This window comes from Echiichthys vipera (assembly GCF_963691815.1).
Source record: "Echiichthys vipera genome assembly, chromosome: 20".
NCBI lineage: Eukaryota > Metazoa > Chordata > Actinopteri > Perciformes > Trachinidae > Echiichthys > Echiichthys vipera.
In genome coordinates this window covers 26,993,219-27,011,617 of record NC_139845.1, presented here as the reverse complement: position 1 = coordinate 27,011,617, position 18,399 = coordinate 26,993,219, and the positions used below count along the sequence as shown (strand labels likewise).

At 42.6% G+C, this 18,399-nt stretch overlaps 1 protein-coding gene across 1 annotated transcript; it reads left to right on the top strand.

Moving 5' to 3' along the window:
• The first annotated feature begins 340 nt into the window (after nt 1-340).
• Nucleotides 341-17,927, top strand: LOC310962877 (uncharacterized protein). Its single transcript, XM_083935484.1, has 2 exons — nt 341-476; nt 14,974-17,927. Exons 1-2 carry the CDS (start codon nt 416-418, stop codon nt 15,900-15,902), a joined length of 990 nt encoding a protein of 329 aa, XP_083791610.1. The 5' UTR covers nt 341-415; the 3' UTR covers nt 15,903-17,927.
• The last annotated feature ends 472 nt before the right edge of the window (nt 17,928-18,399 follow it).

Sequence of the window (18,399 nt, the reverse complement as noted above, 5' to 3'; positions counted from 1 at the left end):
TGAATTGAATCGCCTGGGCACTGCCGAGGTGCTGTTGAGCAAGGCACCGAACCCCCAACTGCTCGGGGCGCTGATCCATTGGCAGCCCCCTCGCTCTAACATCTCTCTATTAATTGCATGTATATAGGTCCTGTTTGTGCATGTGTGTATTTCGGGCCTGTGTGTGTAACCTGTATAAAAATAACAGTGTGAAAAAATTGAATTTCCCTTGCGGGATAAATAAAAGTAATTCTTCTTCTTCTTCTTCTTCTTCTAATCTACGCCATTGCAGAAGAATAAGGAAGCTTTTATTTTAACATTCGTACCCGGAAGTGACGTTTGATATTTGCCGACCTAAACACCGGAGCAGTGAGCGGAGAGAAGCCTTTAGTTAAATCCAAATAACGGCAGAAAAACCGATGATTGTTCATCAGAGATGGATCAAAACCGGAAACAGCTGGAGGCGGTTATAAAACCGGAGACGAAGCTACGAGAAGGTTTGTTTTCTTTCTCCTGCTCTGCTAATGATGCTAAGCTAACGTTAGCTACAGCATTCACACACATGCAGCCTGTTAGCCGCAGCTAGATCCTGAAGTTTCTCAGAGCATTTGTATTGATCCAGGATTCATGAAGAGTCTTTACTGTTAATGATTTGATGTGTTTATAAGTTATTGGAGCAATCAAAGCAGCTGTGAATGTCTCCACTTCAAGTCTTCAGGAGCTGTGAAAGATCCACTTAAAGTGGACTCACACTCATGTTACACCACTCATTCACTTCATGAACATGCCTTAATAATCACTTAATAACATAACTTTTCACTTGGGAAAGAAAATTTTAGAAAGGTATAGGATTCATTCATCATTGTGTTGTATACATACATCTGGAAATTATACTTTATTTTCTACTGCAGCTTATTGCTGCCACCATGACACAATGGCAGCTCAGTTTAACGAGATATTCTTGTTCTTGTTGTTTTTACATTCTCTTCTTGAGAAAATATAACAGGAAATATAGTACATTATCATTTATTGGTTGATTATTATGTGGGAGAATGTATTTCTGATGTCCACTACAGAATGGTGTCTGTTTTTAATGCAGAGCCATCTGAGGGCCCAAAATCCCTAACATCTGCTTTGTCCGTTGTGTACAAATTTCCGCCTGTAAAAAAATGATGTGTTTCTTTTTCTAATTAGCAAACTATTGACTCAGACAACTTTATTAATCCCACCAGGGGCAATGGATTTCAGCAGCTTGCACATGCCCAACCAATAAGATGCACATTGTAAAAGGACTGAAATCATTATAAAGAATTTAAGAAACGGTTTGTTTTACAGACAGGCAAGACATAGGCTTAATGCCAAAAACAGTGTGTGGGGACAGCTGGCAAATTTGTGAACTGGTGATATCACAAAGGAGTAAGAGGAGAAAGAAAATTCATATTTTAATGATGGCTCTATTTGATTCTGTTCCTGACTCCCGTCGGTGGCACAGTTTTTTTTTTCAATCAACTTTCATTTATTTACAAAACAGTGCATGTCAGAATGACGTCAAAGTCGCATTAAATGCGACCTGGCTGTCCAGATTGCGGTCACAATCAAAAAAATCTGATACGTATCCGATTTAGTAGCACATTTAAAAGTAATTCTGGTTCGAAAATGTCAGATTCAATGCGACTTGTGCTGTTTACACTGTCAAAAGCAAATCAGATATGGGTCACATATGAGCGTAAAGATCCAGTGTTTCCCATACATAGGCTAATGTGTGGCACGGCATCGCAGAATAAACACCAGGGTTTTTTCTGGCCAAAATATGGGGCGCAAAAAGTTTTCAGTACATGTGCATGCACAACAGCCGAAACATGCATGCTCATCAAATAACATGTGCAGCCACTGAATACTGAACTAACGTTAGGTGCACAAAACCACGTCCACCTGACCTTTCTCATTCATACAACTGTGTCCCACACAGCCCAAAAACCAAAACTACAAAATATCACTCACTGTTTTCATTATTATTATTATTATTATTATTATTACCAGCGTTATTATTTGTGAGCAGTAAGTGTGTCAGGGCTGACGTCAAAACCCATAAATTTAGCATTGCGCTGGTTCAAATAATCCAAAACGGATTTTGTCAGAAAATCAATCTGTGACTCATGTTTATACTTATACGCTTTGTTCAGTCAATCTTCACATTTAAATACCTTTTCATATTATATTTGAATTTTGAATTATATCTTCTTTATTAAAAAGTCGCTTTTCTTTTTTTAAAGAAACGTTGTGTTTCAAAAGTACCAGAGTTGTCCTGTCGTCAAGCAGCAAATCAAAACTGGCTCAGCTCTGCGCTGATGGGGTGCGTTCACGCTCAGGGCAGCGTTAGAACAGAGCCGAGATATTTAGAGAAGCTGGCAGATAGACGCCGTTGACCCAAGCAGGCTGACTGACATGTTTTGCAGCTTGTAATGCTTAATAATGTAAAGTTGTGATTTAAGTTTAGTCCAGTGGGAGTCTGTTGTGTTCTGGTTAGAATAGGCCCATGAATAGTGTGAGCAGGGGTGACAGTAGTTTTTATTTATTGCCGGTACTATCATATCATGTGATACTGATCAACAGTTCCCATAGCACTGCAGTAAATACACTGCAAATACACTTAATTATTTATTATAGTCTATAGTATTTTAATCACACTGTTAGTGTGAAAGCCTCAGATTTTGTCACAAACGTCTGTCTGCTAAAACACTTTGATTACCAGCTGAGCACGTTGGAACAAGATCTGGTTAAGCTGTGCATGCGCTGCTCGCTCGTTGTCTGTCCAGCGAAACACTGCACACATAAAAACAGAATATTGAAACAGCAACATATTTTTCTGTATATGTTGTTTTTATTTGGGAGACTTTGCAACAAACGTCTGTTTAATACACTTTGTATACCAGCTGCTAACGTTGGCGCAGGATGGTATGGTGATATGACATACGCGCACTATCTTGCTCGTCGTCTGTGGAGTGAAACTCTGCACAAAAGGTTCAGACACAATTATAGACACAGTTATATGCAATGTATATTCTGGAAAACATTTTGTTTCTGTTAATTTGACGTTAGCAGGTGCGCTGTCATGCTAAAGTGCATTTTTTTCAGAGACAGTGGATTTAAATCTTTTAGTGGTATTCAGTATCGGCCTGGGCTACACGGTGGTGTAGTGGTTAGCACTGTCGCCTCACAGCAAGAAGGTTCCAGGTTCGCGTTCCTGGCCTGGGCCTTTCTGTGTGGAGTTTGCATGTTCTCCCCGTGTCTGCGTGGGTTTTCTCCGAGTACTCCGGTTTCCTCCCACAATCCAAAGACATGCAGGTGTTAGGTTAATTGATGACTCTAAAATTGCCCGTAGGTGTGAATGGTTGTCTGTCTATGTTCGTCTCTATGTGCCCTGCGATAGACTGGCGTCCTGTCCAGGGTGTACCCCACCTCACGCCCAATGTCAGCTGGAATTGGCTCCAGCCCCCCCCCCCCCCCCCCCCCCCACAAATTGATTCCGGGTTTGCTTGGTTTTTTCGAAGCAATTTTGAAATATAAATATCGTCCCATTCATTCATTTCCGCATAGCACTCTTTCTCTGGGGGTGCGCCTGACGTTGAAACCAACTCAGCTACAACTCTCTGCACTCTCTCTCTCTCTCTCTCGCTCTCTCTCTCTCACTCTCTCTCTCTCTCTCTCTCGCTCTCTCTCTCTCCCTCTCTCTCTCTGCAAAAGTTGCATGTTGCCTGTTTCTACTCCACCCTTTCTTAACTTTTATTGCCTGAAGTTCTGCCCTCTACAATGATAATGTTTTACCACTTCCACCGGGACACGCTGTCTTTGTTTACTCGGCTAATCGCCCAAGAGTAAACTCCAGCATAACAACATGAGGGACATGTGGAGTGGCATGAGAACCATTACCGGGTTCCAGAAGACTGGTAGCACAGGGTTGGAGGACCGTGTGGACTAGGCCAACAAACTGAACCTATTTTTCAATAGGTTTGATACTGCAGCCAATCCCCCACATGACTCTGCTGCTGGCTGCCCTTCAACGACTGTCAATTTACCTCCTCCTTACAGACCTCTTAACTTTCCCTCACCACCTCACTTGACACCTACCTATTCCACCCGTCCCCCCTACTCTACATCATGTCCTTCACAACCTGACAACTCCAGCCCTCCCCCAACAGACACCTCTACAGTGTCCTTAAAGCCTGACCTGGTGAGAAGACAGTTGACAAGACTCCACTCTGGCAAAGCTGCAGGCCTGATGGCGTATTTCTCAGGGTGCTTCAAGCCTATGCCCCCCAGCTGTGTGGAGTACTGAGTCAAGTCTTCAACCTGAGCCTGCACCTCCAGAGGGTCCCTGTGCTGTGGAAGACATCCTGCCTCGTGCCTGTGCCAAAGACCCCACGTCCCATTGGCCCTCAGGACTACAGATCGGTGGCCCTGACGTCCCACATCATGAAGACCATGGAGAGACTCGTCCTGGAGCAGCTAAGGCCTATGGTCAGGCCCTTCACTGATCCACTACAGGTCGCCTAACAGCCCCGCCTGGGAGTTGAGGACTGCATTTTCTACCTGCTCAACAGAGTCTACAGTCATCTTGACAAGCCTGCAAGCACTTTGAGAGTCATGTTCTTTGGCTTCTCCAGTGCATTCAACACCATCCGTCCGGTTCTACTGGTTGAGAAGATGGCTGCAATGCAGGTGGAATCGCCCATCGTGTCCTTGATTGTGGATTACCTGATGGGAAAACCACAGTATGTACGCCTACAGAACTGTGTGTCTGACAGGGTGGTCAGCAACACTCGGGCCCCATAGGGGACTGTCCTCTCTCCCTTTCTCTTCACCCTCTTCAACTCTTCACTTCAACTATTGCACCTTCAGAAGTTTTCTGATGACTCCGTAATAGTTGGCTGCATTGGAAAGGGGGATGAAAGTGAATACAGGACATGTTTTATGAGTCTGTTGTGGCCAGTGCACTCTTGTTCACTGTCACATGCTGGGGCAGTGGGCTGAAGGTCGCAGACACCAACAGACTGAACAAACTGATCAGGAGGGCTGGTGATGTTGTTGGGGAGGAGCTGGACATCCTGACGACCGTGGCAGAGAGGAGGTTGATGTCCAAGCTCTGGTCTATCTTGGACAATGTCTCCCACCCTCTCTATGACACACTGGCCCAGCAGAGGAGCACCTTCAGCAGAAGACTCCTCGCACCCAGATTCACCACAGGGAATCAATCCTGCCTGTGGTCATTAAACTATACAACACATCCCTTGAAGATTCTGTCACCCCCCCCCTTTGTCATTAGAACTCAATCATTACCAATCAGTTCTTTTCACATTTTTACAGTACATTGCACATTATTTCAGTACTTTTGATCTTTATATATTACCACGGTAATTTTGATATTTTATATATACATATACTATTTTATATTTCTGTTTTTTACAAATACATGTTATCTGTATAATATTGTTGTTGTTAAATATGTTGTTTGTATAGCTTGAGTTCGGGATTATTAAAGTATTTCTGATTCTCTCTCATTCTCTCTCCTCCACCTCACTGCAGTCTGCGGTGTGCGCACAATTTCGCTCTGTAACTTCTGGTTTGTGCTGAAATCTGAGCTAGGGATGTAACGATACATCACAAGACAGTTAAAATCTATAATTTATAGATTTATATTTTGACGATTCAAATTTGATGAGTTTAAACATGAATAGGATGGTGTCATCTTATTTTGACTTTGTTTGTTGACGTTTTTCAGTCGTCTCATTAGGCAGCGGTGCAAAGATGGCAGCAGCCGCACTGGCCTGTTTTATCTGAGGTTCTAACTTGGAATCAAATATGGATTTTCCAGGGCCGATGCCGATTCTTTTTTCATCAGCCTTAGCTGATGACAGATACGGGCTGTCGGTTTTCTTTAGGCTATATTATCTGGTATATGATAAATGTTAACAGTCAATTAATATTCACCTATGTATAAAACAGTTCTCTCATCATTAAAGCTCTTCTGGGGGGGAGAAGGAGAGAGAAGGAGAGAAACACACACACACACGGTTGTTCTTTGAGGTTAGATTGTTGATCTCCTGGGAAAGGCTGAAAGGGCAGCATTGTAACCATCGCTAAACGGAGGAGGAGGTCTAAGACACCACTTATCTACAATGCTACCATTTCATCCCTTCCCAGGAGATTCAACAATCTAACCTCAAGGAACAACTATTCACAAATGGCCTCCTGTGAATCTAAAGACTGTCACTGTAACCCAGTCGAGCGCTAACAAAGTCTAAACAAACTTCCAAATAACCAAGTCCAGTTGCTTTTGACTGAAATTGCTTTGGGAATAAAATACAGTTGCACACTCTCACATTTTCGTCACAATTAGTCTGGAGCCCTGAAGTTTTCACATTTTATTAAAAGTTTCATATTTCCTGACGCTGGTTTGTTTCTGTAAACATCGCCTCTGCTAACAGAATGGTATTCATGATGTGCACGAGGAATAAGAATAACCTGAGTGCTCTGTGTTCATGTAAATATCATATCCTGAATATGATCATAAGCCTCATAAACTGGATATTCATGTCCATGTAAACACACTCATTTGTTAATGTGCAGTGATCTCAGCTTCTGAAAATATAGATAATAATTATAACAATAATACATTTTATTTGTATTGCACTTTACATTCAACAACCTTGAAGTAGTACAGAGCAGAATATAAACAATATAAAAATAAAAGGTAAAATGAAAAATAAGTAATACGTTAAAATGAGAACCCCTAAAAGACATTTAGCAAAATGCTTTGGTGAACACAAAGGTTTCACATATCGGTCAGATATGAGTTGAGCCATTTGGGTGCGTTTTCTGAGTGTCCAATGGTGTCCTGCTGGAGGTGAAGGAGGAAACATGTGCGATCCAGCTGTGTGAAGTCCTGCAGTACATCTATAACCTCAGCCTGAGTCTTGAGAAGGTCCCTGTGCTGTGGAAGACATCCTGCCTGGTACCAGTACCAAAAAAGGTGCGTCCCAGCACCTCCGAAGACTACAGACCGGTGGCGCTGACGTTGCACCTGATGAAGTCCCTGGAGAGGCTGGTCCTTTCACTTCTTCGGCCCCTGGTCAGCTCATCACTGGACCCTCTACAGTTTGCCTACCAGCCGAGACTAGGTGTGGAGGACGCTATCATCTTCCTGCTCTCCCGGACGGCGTGTCTGACACTGTGGTCAGCAGCACTGGAGCTCCACAGGGTACTGTTCTTTCACCATTTCTGTTCACCCTGTACACCTCAGACTTTCAGTTCCTCTCTGAGTCCTACCACCTGCAGAAGTTTGCTGACAATTCTGCAATTGTTGGCTGTGTCAGTGAGGGGAAGGAGGAGGAGTACAGGGGCGTTGTGGACTCCTTCGTCGACTGGTGTGCAGCTAATCACCTGATTCTAAACGCCACCAAGACTAAGGAGCTAGTGGCGGATTTCCGCAGGAGTATATCTGCCCCCACACCCATCTCCATCAATGGCTGGATGTTGTGGATGTTGTCCAGGATTACAAATACCTTGGAGTATACCTGGACAACAAACTGGACTGGTCCAAGAACACTGAGGCTGTTTACAAGAAGGGCCAGAGTCGTCTCTGTTTCCTGAGGAGGCTCCGGTCATTCAATGTTTGTAACACCATGCTGAGGATGTTCTATCAGTCGGTGGTAGCCAGTAGCATCTTCTTTGCTGTTGTGTGCTGGGGCAGCAGACTGAGGGCAGCAGACGCCAAGAGTATCGGTAAGATCGTCAGGAAGGCTGGCTTCGTTCTGGGGGTCAAACTGGACTCTTTGGTGGCTGTGTCTGAGAGGCGGATACTGTCTAAACTGCACAGCATCCTGGACAACAACTCTCACCCTCTCCACCATCTACTGACCTCCAGCAGAAGCACCTTCAGCCACAGACTCATTCTCCCCCGGTGTAATACTGAACGCCAGAGGAAGTCTTTTCTTCCGGCGGCCATCAAACTTTATAATTCATCTCCCCCTGGTCAGGTTAGGAACAGTGGAGACACTGTATCCTGAAAATGTCACTTTGTCACTTTATATCATCACTGCACCACTTTATTCAGTTGTACTGTCACTTACTTCAGTAAGAAATGCTGCTATACTACACTGTCACTTTATACCACCACTACATCTCTTATTTTGTGGTACTGTAACTTACTGCTGCTACACTTTACACTGTCTCTTTATATCACCACTAGATCACTTTATTTATTTATTTAATGGTACTGTAACTATCTGCTGCTACACTTCCTGTGCTTTAGGACATGCTGCTACATTTCACTGTGGTTTACTGTAACTTACTGTAACTTACTTCAGTATGAAATGCTGCTACACTCCACTGTGCCATACTGTCACTTAGTTCTGTAGGAAATGCTGCTACATTTTTAACATTTTTAACACTTATAACTTATCGCTCCTTCTCACTTATTTAGTTTGTACTTATTTCATTTCAATCTGCTGCTAAACTGCACAGTGCGTATTGTTGTATATTGTATATACCTACGCTTAACCACGATGTCTGTTGCACTCTGTCACACTTAGTTCATTGCTTGATTTATTTTACGTTAGCTTTATTTTGATTTGATTCATGTTAATGCTTATTGTTACTCTGACTCTTTCCCACCTTTGTATTGAAACTGTTGCAAAATAATTTCCCTCAGGATAAATAAAGCTTGAATCTTGAATCTTGAAAATTCAAAAAGGTTATTGACTCTGAGATGATCTTGAAGTTGTGCAGCAACTTTTTTTCCCAAAACCTTTGAAAGAAATTGAAGATTGGAAATGGGCCTGTAATTGGAAAGGACTCCTGGATCAAGGGTAGTTTTTTTTCAGTATTGGTCTGATAATAGCAGTTTTTAACAGAGATGGGATATGGCCAGCCAGGAAGAGTGGATGATGAATGGAGAGATGGCAGAGAGGTTGGCCTTTAGCAGGGCTGAAGGGAAGGGGTCCAGGGCACAGGTGGATGGCTTCATTCCTCTCATGACATCCTCCACCTCTTCCTGTGTGAGTTTTTATACATCGTAGAAGGTGCATAGAGGCCGGACAATCTCAGATGGCAGGTATTCCTTCAAAAACATGTCAATTTCAAGCTATGAACACAGGCGAAGCCTTAGTTTCTTTGTTTTTTAATTCAATTAATGCTTTTGTTATTCAAAAAATATATATGTTCAGTTTTACTTTTGGAAAGAAAGGGAAATGAGCATGTTTTTGCAGTTTATACCTCAGAAATAATCATTCTTTCATTTGAAAAAGAAAAGAGAAGAGAATAGCCTATATATTTCGTAGATTATATCACTTTTTGTTAAAAAACGCATATTGTGAACTCAGTATCGTGAATTGTGATTTCTAGGGCTGGGTATTGTTAAGAATCTCACGATTCAATTCGATTCGTTCAATTCAATATTGCTTGAAAATATTGCTTGAAATTCTTCAATATCGATTCAGTATCACGTAAAAATACACACGTAACAGTACCAGAACATTTCTTTCAAATAATTTATTTTGTTTCATGCCTTATGAACAGCTGTGGTATAACTCATAGCATGATAAAACAGGACACTGCTTAAACCCTGAACTACAGTGCAAGTAAATTTACATTGTGCGTTTCTTTCTTTGTAAACTAACTCATAACATTTTGAGTCTTAAAACATCAGCTCAATAATACTAGTACATGCATGTATTTGATACACATACATACATAAGTATTTAAAAAATGACAGTGCTGTATTAACACTGAACTAAAGTGCATGTAACTTAAATTATGTATTTCATATACTCAGGATTTTGGTCAAAAAAACAAACTGAAAAAATACCATCAGCACAACAATACCAGTTTAAGGTTTACAAAAGCAAACAAATAAAACATGACAGTGCTGTATTACATGTAATGTAATGTAAAGTAACGTAGGCCTATGTAAACTTAAATCATGTTTTTTCTTTCTTCCGATCTCACATAACACATAAGAACCAGGTGCCGTCTGGTTACATACTAGATGTGCACATGTAGATTTTTGTTCAAGAAATTCAACTGGTCTACATGTTCTGGATTAAGTGCACTTCGCTTGGCCTTGACAATATCACCAGCTGTGGAAAAGATTCTCTCAGCAGGTACACTAGTTCGTGGGATACATAGGTATCGTTTTGCTTGGCATGACAAAAGGGGGAATTCCCCCTCATGTTCTCTCCACCAGTTGAGTGGATTGGTGGAGAGTGGCAGTGGCTTTACCTCTTTGTACCTCATCACCTCATCTAAAGCTTTGTCACTTGTGGTTCTGGACACTGCTACTGGAGCATATGTGTTCCCCAGGAGATCAGATAAAGCACAAGACTCCCTTGCTTTCTTTGTTGGGGGTCCAGAGTCATCAGCTGGCTCTGCCTGCTGCTCCTACACTTCACCTGCCTCACTGTCTGCTGCATTTATTGGCCCACCCTGTTGTAAAAGTAAATAAATTAAAGTAAAGAAAAGCTTTGTATTTCAATAGTTGCACAGTTAGTTTCAAATCCAATGTGGGAGTGTATAATAGAAGGAAAATTATCAACAAAATAAAATGTGCCAGCGTTTAAATAATTCCAGACCTGACTGCATAAGACAATAAAACAAAAATATTATGTGTACACAGCTGCACACACCTAGTCAGCATCTTCATTCAATATAAATTTGCACTTACAGAGTCCTTCACAGTTGCTAATGCATCAGTGATAGTGGCGAGATTGGCAAAGATTTCCTCACGCTTATCATCAGACAGAAAAGGCAGGGCCTTGAAGCGTGGGTCCACAGCTGAAGCTAGGAGAAGTTCGGCCTTCAGGCCATTGTACCTTGAAAATAAACTAAAATGAATTAATTCACATTACAATAGCCAAAAAAACAAACCAACTGAATAAAACAGGCCTAACAATGTGATGATGATGATGATGATGATGATGTAGAACAATAAATACCTTTTCTGGAGATCCTGGTGCACCGCAGATTTAATCTCCTTCACCATCCAGAGGTTTTGCCCTAAGGGGTGCGATGACAGACAGAGTAGGGGTGCCTTCCTGAGACATCACCAAGGTGGCTTTCTTCAGTGGCTTCAGAGCCTGTGCAACGTCCTCTGCTGCTGTTAGGTCTGCCTCTGTAAGGGTGCATAGATCCTTTTCCTGTTTTCATACTTCAGCGGACAGTAGTGCAGCGGACACAGCTGGCTGCTGCTCAGAAAAATCTTTCCAGCACTTCTAATGCGCTGTTCCAACGCGTTGGTACATCTGTCACTAGTTTATGCTGTGGGAGATCCAGCAACTTCTGTTTTCTCTTGAGTGCATGACTAGCTAGCGTGCTTCGGTGGAAAGAAATGGAGATGCGCCCCACTCAGCCGAGAAGCCATGAGACAACAGGGATTTTAAGAGCAGCCTGAGAAGCTAAATTGAGTACGTGGGCAAAGCAGCCAACATGCAAACACTCAATGAGACTGACAGCAAGCAGCAATGTTGGCAGCATTATCTGTGACGGCACTTTTTCGACTAACCCCCATTCGTTCACCTTCAACAGGTTCGCTATATTGCTACCGGTGTGGCTTCGTGCAGGACATTTGACACTTGTGCCCACTCGTTGGAAATGAAATGAGAGGTAATAGTCACGTAGGAGTCGCTCTCGACGTCCAACCATCACATGTAAGAGCCACTCTCTCTGTCGATTTCAACAACTCCAAAACCGCGGTATTATCTCTTCGTACAGCTTCGGGATAGCGACTTCTGTCATGTGTTTGCGTGTTGGTATGGCGTATCGTGGTTCGAGCATGTGTACCATCTTAAAACCTGCGTTTTCGACGACACTGTACGGCCGCAGGTCCTTGCATATGAAGACAGCCACCGACTCTGTTGTCTTCTGCGCCCGGACAGAACCTGGCGCCAGTTTGCACATAAGGGATTTGTCGAGTTGCGTTTGTTTTGAATCCACGGATTTAGCCACGGGTTGCTGCAGAACGTCTGCATGGTGTCGGCTCAGGTGGTTTCACAGGTTAGTCTGCAGTATTTATGAACCGCCTGGCAAAGTTTGCACAATACCTTACTTTTATCTCTTTCCTGTGTTGCAAGTTTACAAGGGAATAGAAAATGAATCCATACGTCTGCTTTCAGCTTCGAAGGCGCTGGCTTAACACTGCTGCTGCTACTCACACCAGTCGCCATTTTGCTATGGTTTGGTAGGCTTTAGCCACAGTAAGAGAGCGGCTCACACAGGACAACTCCTTCCACAACCGAACAAATCACAAACCAGACCACATTTGCCAACTTCTGGATTTGTGCCTGAACACCACATTTTTCCAGTTTAATGGCACTTTTCACAGACAGAAACACGGCTGTATGGCAAATCTATACATGGAGGAGGTGGAGGACAAGGCTTTGAACTCCTTCAAAGGAGTAACCCCGAGCCATTGGTTCAGATATGTGGACGACACATGGGTAAAATTAAAATCCAAAGAGGTGCAAACTTTTACTGAACATATAAACTCTGTGGACAGAAACATCAAGTTCACCAGAGAAGAAGTCAAGGACAATAGTTTGCCTTTCTTAGACTGACTCCATCACATGCTGGTTCTACCCCACCAGCCTCCAGAACAGAAACCGCCTGCAGAGCGTAGCCACGGTCTGCTCTAAGATCATTGGACTTCCTGTTAGAACTCTGTCGACCATCCACGAGCAGCAGACACTCAGGTTAGCTGGTCGGATCATGCAGGACCCCTCTCGAGTGGCTCCCCTCAGGACGCCGTCTTTGCTGTCCCTGCTGCAGGACACAGAGGAGAAGAGCAACCTTCATCCCCAGGGCTGTCCAGCTCCTCAACTCCTGACCCCTCTGACCATCCCCCTCCCCACTCTTGACACCCTCCCCTGGACACTTCACAGTGTTTTGCAGGGATTACAGTTTTCAGTCGCCATGACAGATTTCCGTCAATTGTCGTGTGTGTGTGTGTGTGTGTGTGTGTGTGTGTGTGTGTGTGTGCGTGCGTGCATGCATGCGTGTATGTGTGTGAGAAAGGGAGAGAGACGAGATTGGTGTGTGCTGGCAATGTACTCAGAATTTACCATGAATAAGTTTACTATTCAATTTAACTTTCTATTCAAAGTAGTGCCTTAAATTATATGCGACACGTGTTTAGTCAAACAGGTTTCAAAGACAGATACAGTTGATTTATTTATAAAATGAATTAGAGATAGATATTATTAGGAAGAACTCGCTCTCTTCCTGTTTACCTTAACAACAAGCAAAGAACAAAACTCCACTGACACATTTACTCAAACAAAACTATAAAGACTGATCAGGAAGGTAACGTTATGTTTAACATTGTTATGAAAAACTAAACAAAGAGGCATTCAGGAGGACAGCTAACATTGCCTTCCTGTTATTAGCATCTGCCATCACTACGGCAACCACAGACACTTTCAGCTGAAAGTGTCCAGTTAACAGGTCACTCGTTAAACCCAAACACCGGTCAGGAGAGAAAACATCCGTCGTAGCAGTGATGTCTCCTAGTTTGCACATTTTCAAGAGACCTGCATTGGATTCAGCCCGGTCCACTTGACATCGGGTCGGTGCATGTCAGTGTGTCTGAGGCTGTAGGCTGTTCTAATGTCTTATTCTGGTTGCTGGGGTCTGTGCTGACCCTCCCTATCCTTAACAGAAACATTAACCTACTCAGTAGACCTGCCCCGACAGGAGTCCATTGGAGAGGAGACCAATGGTCTTTCCTTTCCTTCTCAAACCATGTCACAATTGCATTTTCATCTGCCCAATTAAAAAGAATTCTTGGGGGACAGACCCGGGAACCCCATCTGAAGGGGACTCTGACTTCCAATGTTTTCAATGGCTAGTAACGCGCCTGTCGCATGACGGACTCTTTTAATGACTTCTTTCAACAAACTATACTAGAGAAGAAACTTTCTTTTTGTGGGAATGTGGTCCTTCCTTCTTTCAGATCAATTTGAAAACAGTTTTACAAATACTAATTGGAGATAATATAACTTAGCTTGAAAAAAAACATTCAGTCAGAAGATTTTTTCTTTTAACCCTGGTTTTGTCAATTCAACAGTGATTAAAATCTCCTAAAATACATTTAGGAGCATCGGGGGAGTTCAATTTGTTGCTCACGTCTTCGATCAGCTGTTGTGACGTCAGTTCTCAACAGCTGAGGGAATTCCCTTGGCAGGTAGAAAGGATGAAGTGAGACACAAAAGTTAAATATCACCACGACTGTCTTACAGTATCTCTCATTAATATAAAAGCATACTCCGCCTCCCTTAAACTTGTTTGTAATGAGAGGAGAGTGGTCGAGACGGATAGGGGGGGCCAAAGCCAGTTATGGGAAGATCCTTATTGCTGTCTAGTTCTCTCAACCACGTCTTTGTGAACGCGAGGAGACACTTCTCTCTCAACTCCCATTTCCACCTTGCGTAGATCTCAAGCTTGTCCATTTTGTTCCGAATGGACTGGACATTGGAGAGTAGGACTGTTGGGAGAGGTGGAAGCCAGCGTCTGTCACCCAGCTCAGATCTTCTCAGCCTTTGCTGAACGCCACCTCTCCTCCCTCTTTTCCTCCGGCATTTCCTTAAAACAGATCCACTTACTTGTGGCATTAAAAGTCCTCCATGGTGAGCAGAAGGGATGTGAGAAGTCTGGTTCTGTTGCTGGTGAACAGAGAGTCAGTAGTAACTCCCGGCTGTACGTGATACTAGCATTCAAGTCTCCACCATCTTGGTGGAGTCCAGAGCGTGGCTTCATGGTTAAAACATGATTCCACTTGAACTCCAAGGCATTAAATGTTAGGAGCGTGAAAAGAGGGGAACATCAAAACGCGCAAACAGACAAACAAAAAGCAAAACAAAAAAAAACAAGCTGCATGGGTCGCACAGGTGAGTGAGTGCTCCCACATTAATGCTCACATTAATGGCTGTTTGTTTGTGTTTTCAGCTTTACCTTCAGATGTCCAGAAAGTGATTGTTGGTGAAGAACATCAGCAGGAGTGGAGCTCCAGTCTGGACCAGGAGGACCCAGAGCCCCCACACATTAAAGAGGAACAGGAGGAACTCTGGATCAGTCAGGAAGGAGAGCAGCTTCAGGGACTGGAGGAGGCTGATATCAAGATCCCATTCATTCCTGTCCCTGTGAAGAGTCAAGAAGATGAAGAAGAGAACCTTCAGTCCTCACGGCTTCATCAAAGACAAACTCAACAGATAAAAACTGACGGAGAAGCCAGAAACTCAGATCTGAATACACATTTGCAAAAAGCTATCAATGACAAGACTGGAGATTCTTCTGAACCTGAGACTGACGACAGTGATGATTGGAAGGAGACCAGAGAACCTCAGTCAGGTTTTAACTTTCTGAATAAATATGAAGTTCCTGTCAATTATTGGAGAAGTAGTGCTGGTGAGAAATCATTTATCTGCTCTAAGTGTGGGAAAAGATTTGGCCAGAAGGGACATCTGAAGACACACATGATGATTCATACAGGAGAGAAACCATTCAGTTGTTCAGAGTGTGGTAAAAGTTTCATTCAAAATGGAGATCTGAAGAGACACTCAAGTACTCATTCAAGAGAGAAACCCTTCAGCTGCTCATTAAAACCATTCAGCTGTTCGGAGTGCGGGAAAAGATATGGCCACAAGGGAAATCTGAAGAAACACTTGAAAATTCATACGGGAGAGAAACCTTTCAGTTGCACAGTGTGTGGTAAAAGTTTCATTGAACGAAGAGATCTGAAGAGACACTTCAGAACTCACACAGGAGAGAAACCCTTCAGTTGCTCAGTGTGTGGTAAAGGTTTTATTGAAAGAAGAGATCTGAAGAGACACTTCAGAACTCATACAGGAGAGAAACCATTCTGCTGCTCAGAGTGAGCAGACATATTTGGCTACAAAGTGCATCTGAAGAGACAAGAGAACTCACACAGAAGTAACCCTTCAGCTGTATGTGTTCATGATAAAATGTTCAGCTGTCCTCATTAGCTGAAAAGAAATAAAAGTGTTGGTCGTCAGTCCTCTCAGCTTCGTCAAAGTGAGGAGAAGAGAAAGGCAGATCCTCCAAACAGCAGCTCAACTGAACAGATGGAAACAGAAGCTGATGGGAGGACTGGAGGAACAGAACCAACCAGGAACTCTGATAACTTTTAATTCTAATGTATCAAAGGTTTTTTTCAGAACACTTATCATTTTGAGTAGGAGTAGTAGGAGAAAAATGTCCTTTAAACCTGTTGAATCCTCAAACAGAACCTGGCTCTGGTGGACGGCCATCAGAGAGAAAGAAAGAGAGGAAAAGCAACCACAATCATTACAATTATAACTATTATGATAATAACAGAAATATGGCTAATAATATTTATAGTAGGGGATATAATATATAAAATGATATATAATATGATAGTAATAATTGTAACAATAATGATAATATAAGGTTAAATAATGATAATAATAGTAATAATAATAATAGTAGCCGGAGGCATCAAGCAGGACCAGTTACAACTACCATCCAGGTGCTATGAAGATCCAATGAAACCTGCAAGCTCAATTAATAACATGCATAATTAGACATGAATACATGCCATGTAGAGAGAGAGGAGGAGAGAGAAGCTTAGTGTCACAGGAAGTCCCCCAGCAGATTAGGCTATAGCAGCATAACTAAAGACTGGACCAAGACAAACCTGAGCCAGCCCTAACTATAAAGTTTATCAAAGAGGAAAGTTTGAAGTCTAGCTGAAGGCTCTGCCTTCCATTCTCTCATTCTCACTCTAGGAACCACAAGTAACCCTGCATTCTGAGAGTGCAGTGTTCTAGTGCGGTAATAAGGTTCTATGAGCTTTTTAAGGTATGATCGTCTGACCATGAAGAGCTTTGTAGGTGAGGAGAAGGATTTTACAGGGAGCCAGTGCAGAGAAGCTAATCCAGGAGAAATCTGATCTCTTTTCCTGGTTCTTCTCGGTGCATGAGCTGCAACTTATTTTTTTTATTTTTTTAAACAAGAAAATCAACAATTGGATTAAAAAACAAACTAAGTCTTGGCCTGGGTACCTGGTTTGTCATTTCCATGTTTGTGTCCCCAGAGTCAGAACTAAACATGGAGAAGGAGCAGAAAATTGCAGGTCTGCTCAAAACTCTCAGCTCTTTGAAATCAAGACTGAAGACTTTTCTGTTTGCTGCTGCCTTTCATTCAACAAAACACTTTATTAACTGAATATACTGCACTTTAACTTATATTGCATTCATATTCTTTGTTTTATTTAAAATATTTGTTTGCCTATTATTCATTTTGTAATTTGTTTATCTGAATATTATTTCACATTTATTTCCAATGTTTTTAAAATATTATGAAAATCACTCTGAATCAGGAGCAGAGTGGCCACCGGGATGACAGGGAGATTTCCCGTTCGGCCACCGGCCAATAAGCTCAAGTGAATCGGCCAGCAGACTGCCCTGCTCAGCCGTGTTATAATCACGACAGGCCCATTGAGTAAAAACTCTTCAGAATCAAGAATGTTCCCGTGAAAATCTCTAAGACCTCTATAAACCATTCATACAGAGTCAAACCACTTTGTATAACACTTGTTGTTTCTCTACATCTCACTCATGGTTGCTACAGTGTTACACTCACTCTCATTAAGCCAGCCTACTGATTTTTGTTTAGCCTCCTGTCTTGATCTAATTCTTTTGATTCAGACGCTACATAACTTTCATGACCACAAATATAAAATGGCCAAGGATTTCATTTGTTTTTTTGTTCATAAATTAATGTTGAATGGTCGGAGCAAAGCCTCATGGGAAATGGGAACTGCGTATCGCTCCAATAATCGCTCGACGCTTATCCAATGAACGAATGGGGATGAATGAGCGGCTGTCAGACAGAGAGAAAGAGGGCAAGGTTGAAGTAGCGGATTTTCTTACAGTGGAAAAGAAATCGGATTTGCGTGTTTGATTTGCTCAGTTACACCTGATGGAGGGCAGAAAGAGAAAGGAGAAACACACACACGCACACACACACACACACACACACACACACACACACACACACACACACACACACACACACAGCTATCATTTATCTTGTGTTAAAGCTTGGACACTTGGAGCTCAAAGTGCCTGGTCAGATGCCTGAATGAACTGGTGAAGCCTCTTGGATGAGAGGTGAAACGTCTTCCTAGACAAATAACCAAGTCCAGTTGCTTTTGACTGAAATTTCTTTGGGGATAACGATCACCTGGACACATGAGAACATTCACAGGCTTATTCCAATTATTGGCCAATGGAAAAATTCTCTTCAATTCATCAAATCCTGCTCTGGTACGTGCTGACGTGTTACGGTGACGTATTACGTTATTTCCGGTGCTTGTGTGTTGGTCACTCG

What these genes read in the sequence shown, in the direction of transcription:
- LOC310962877 (XM_083935484.1), top strand. Translation starts at nt 416, where the DNA reads ATGGATCAAAACCGGAAACAGCTGGAGGCGGTTATAAAACCGGAGACG. An exon ending in GGAGACGAAGCTACGAGAAG is followed by an intron (nt 477 to 14,973) that starts GTTTGTTTTCTT and finishes TTGTGTTTTCAG; the next exon opens with CTTTACCTTCAGATGTCCAG.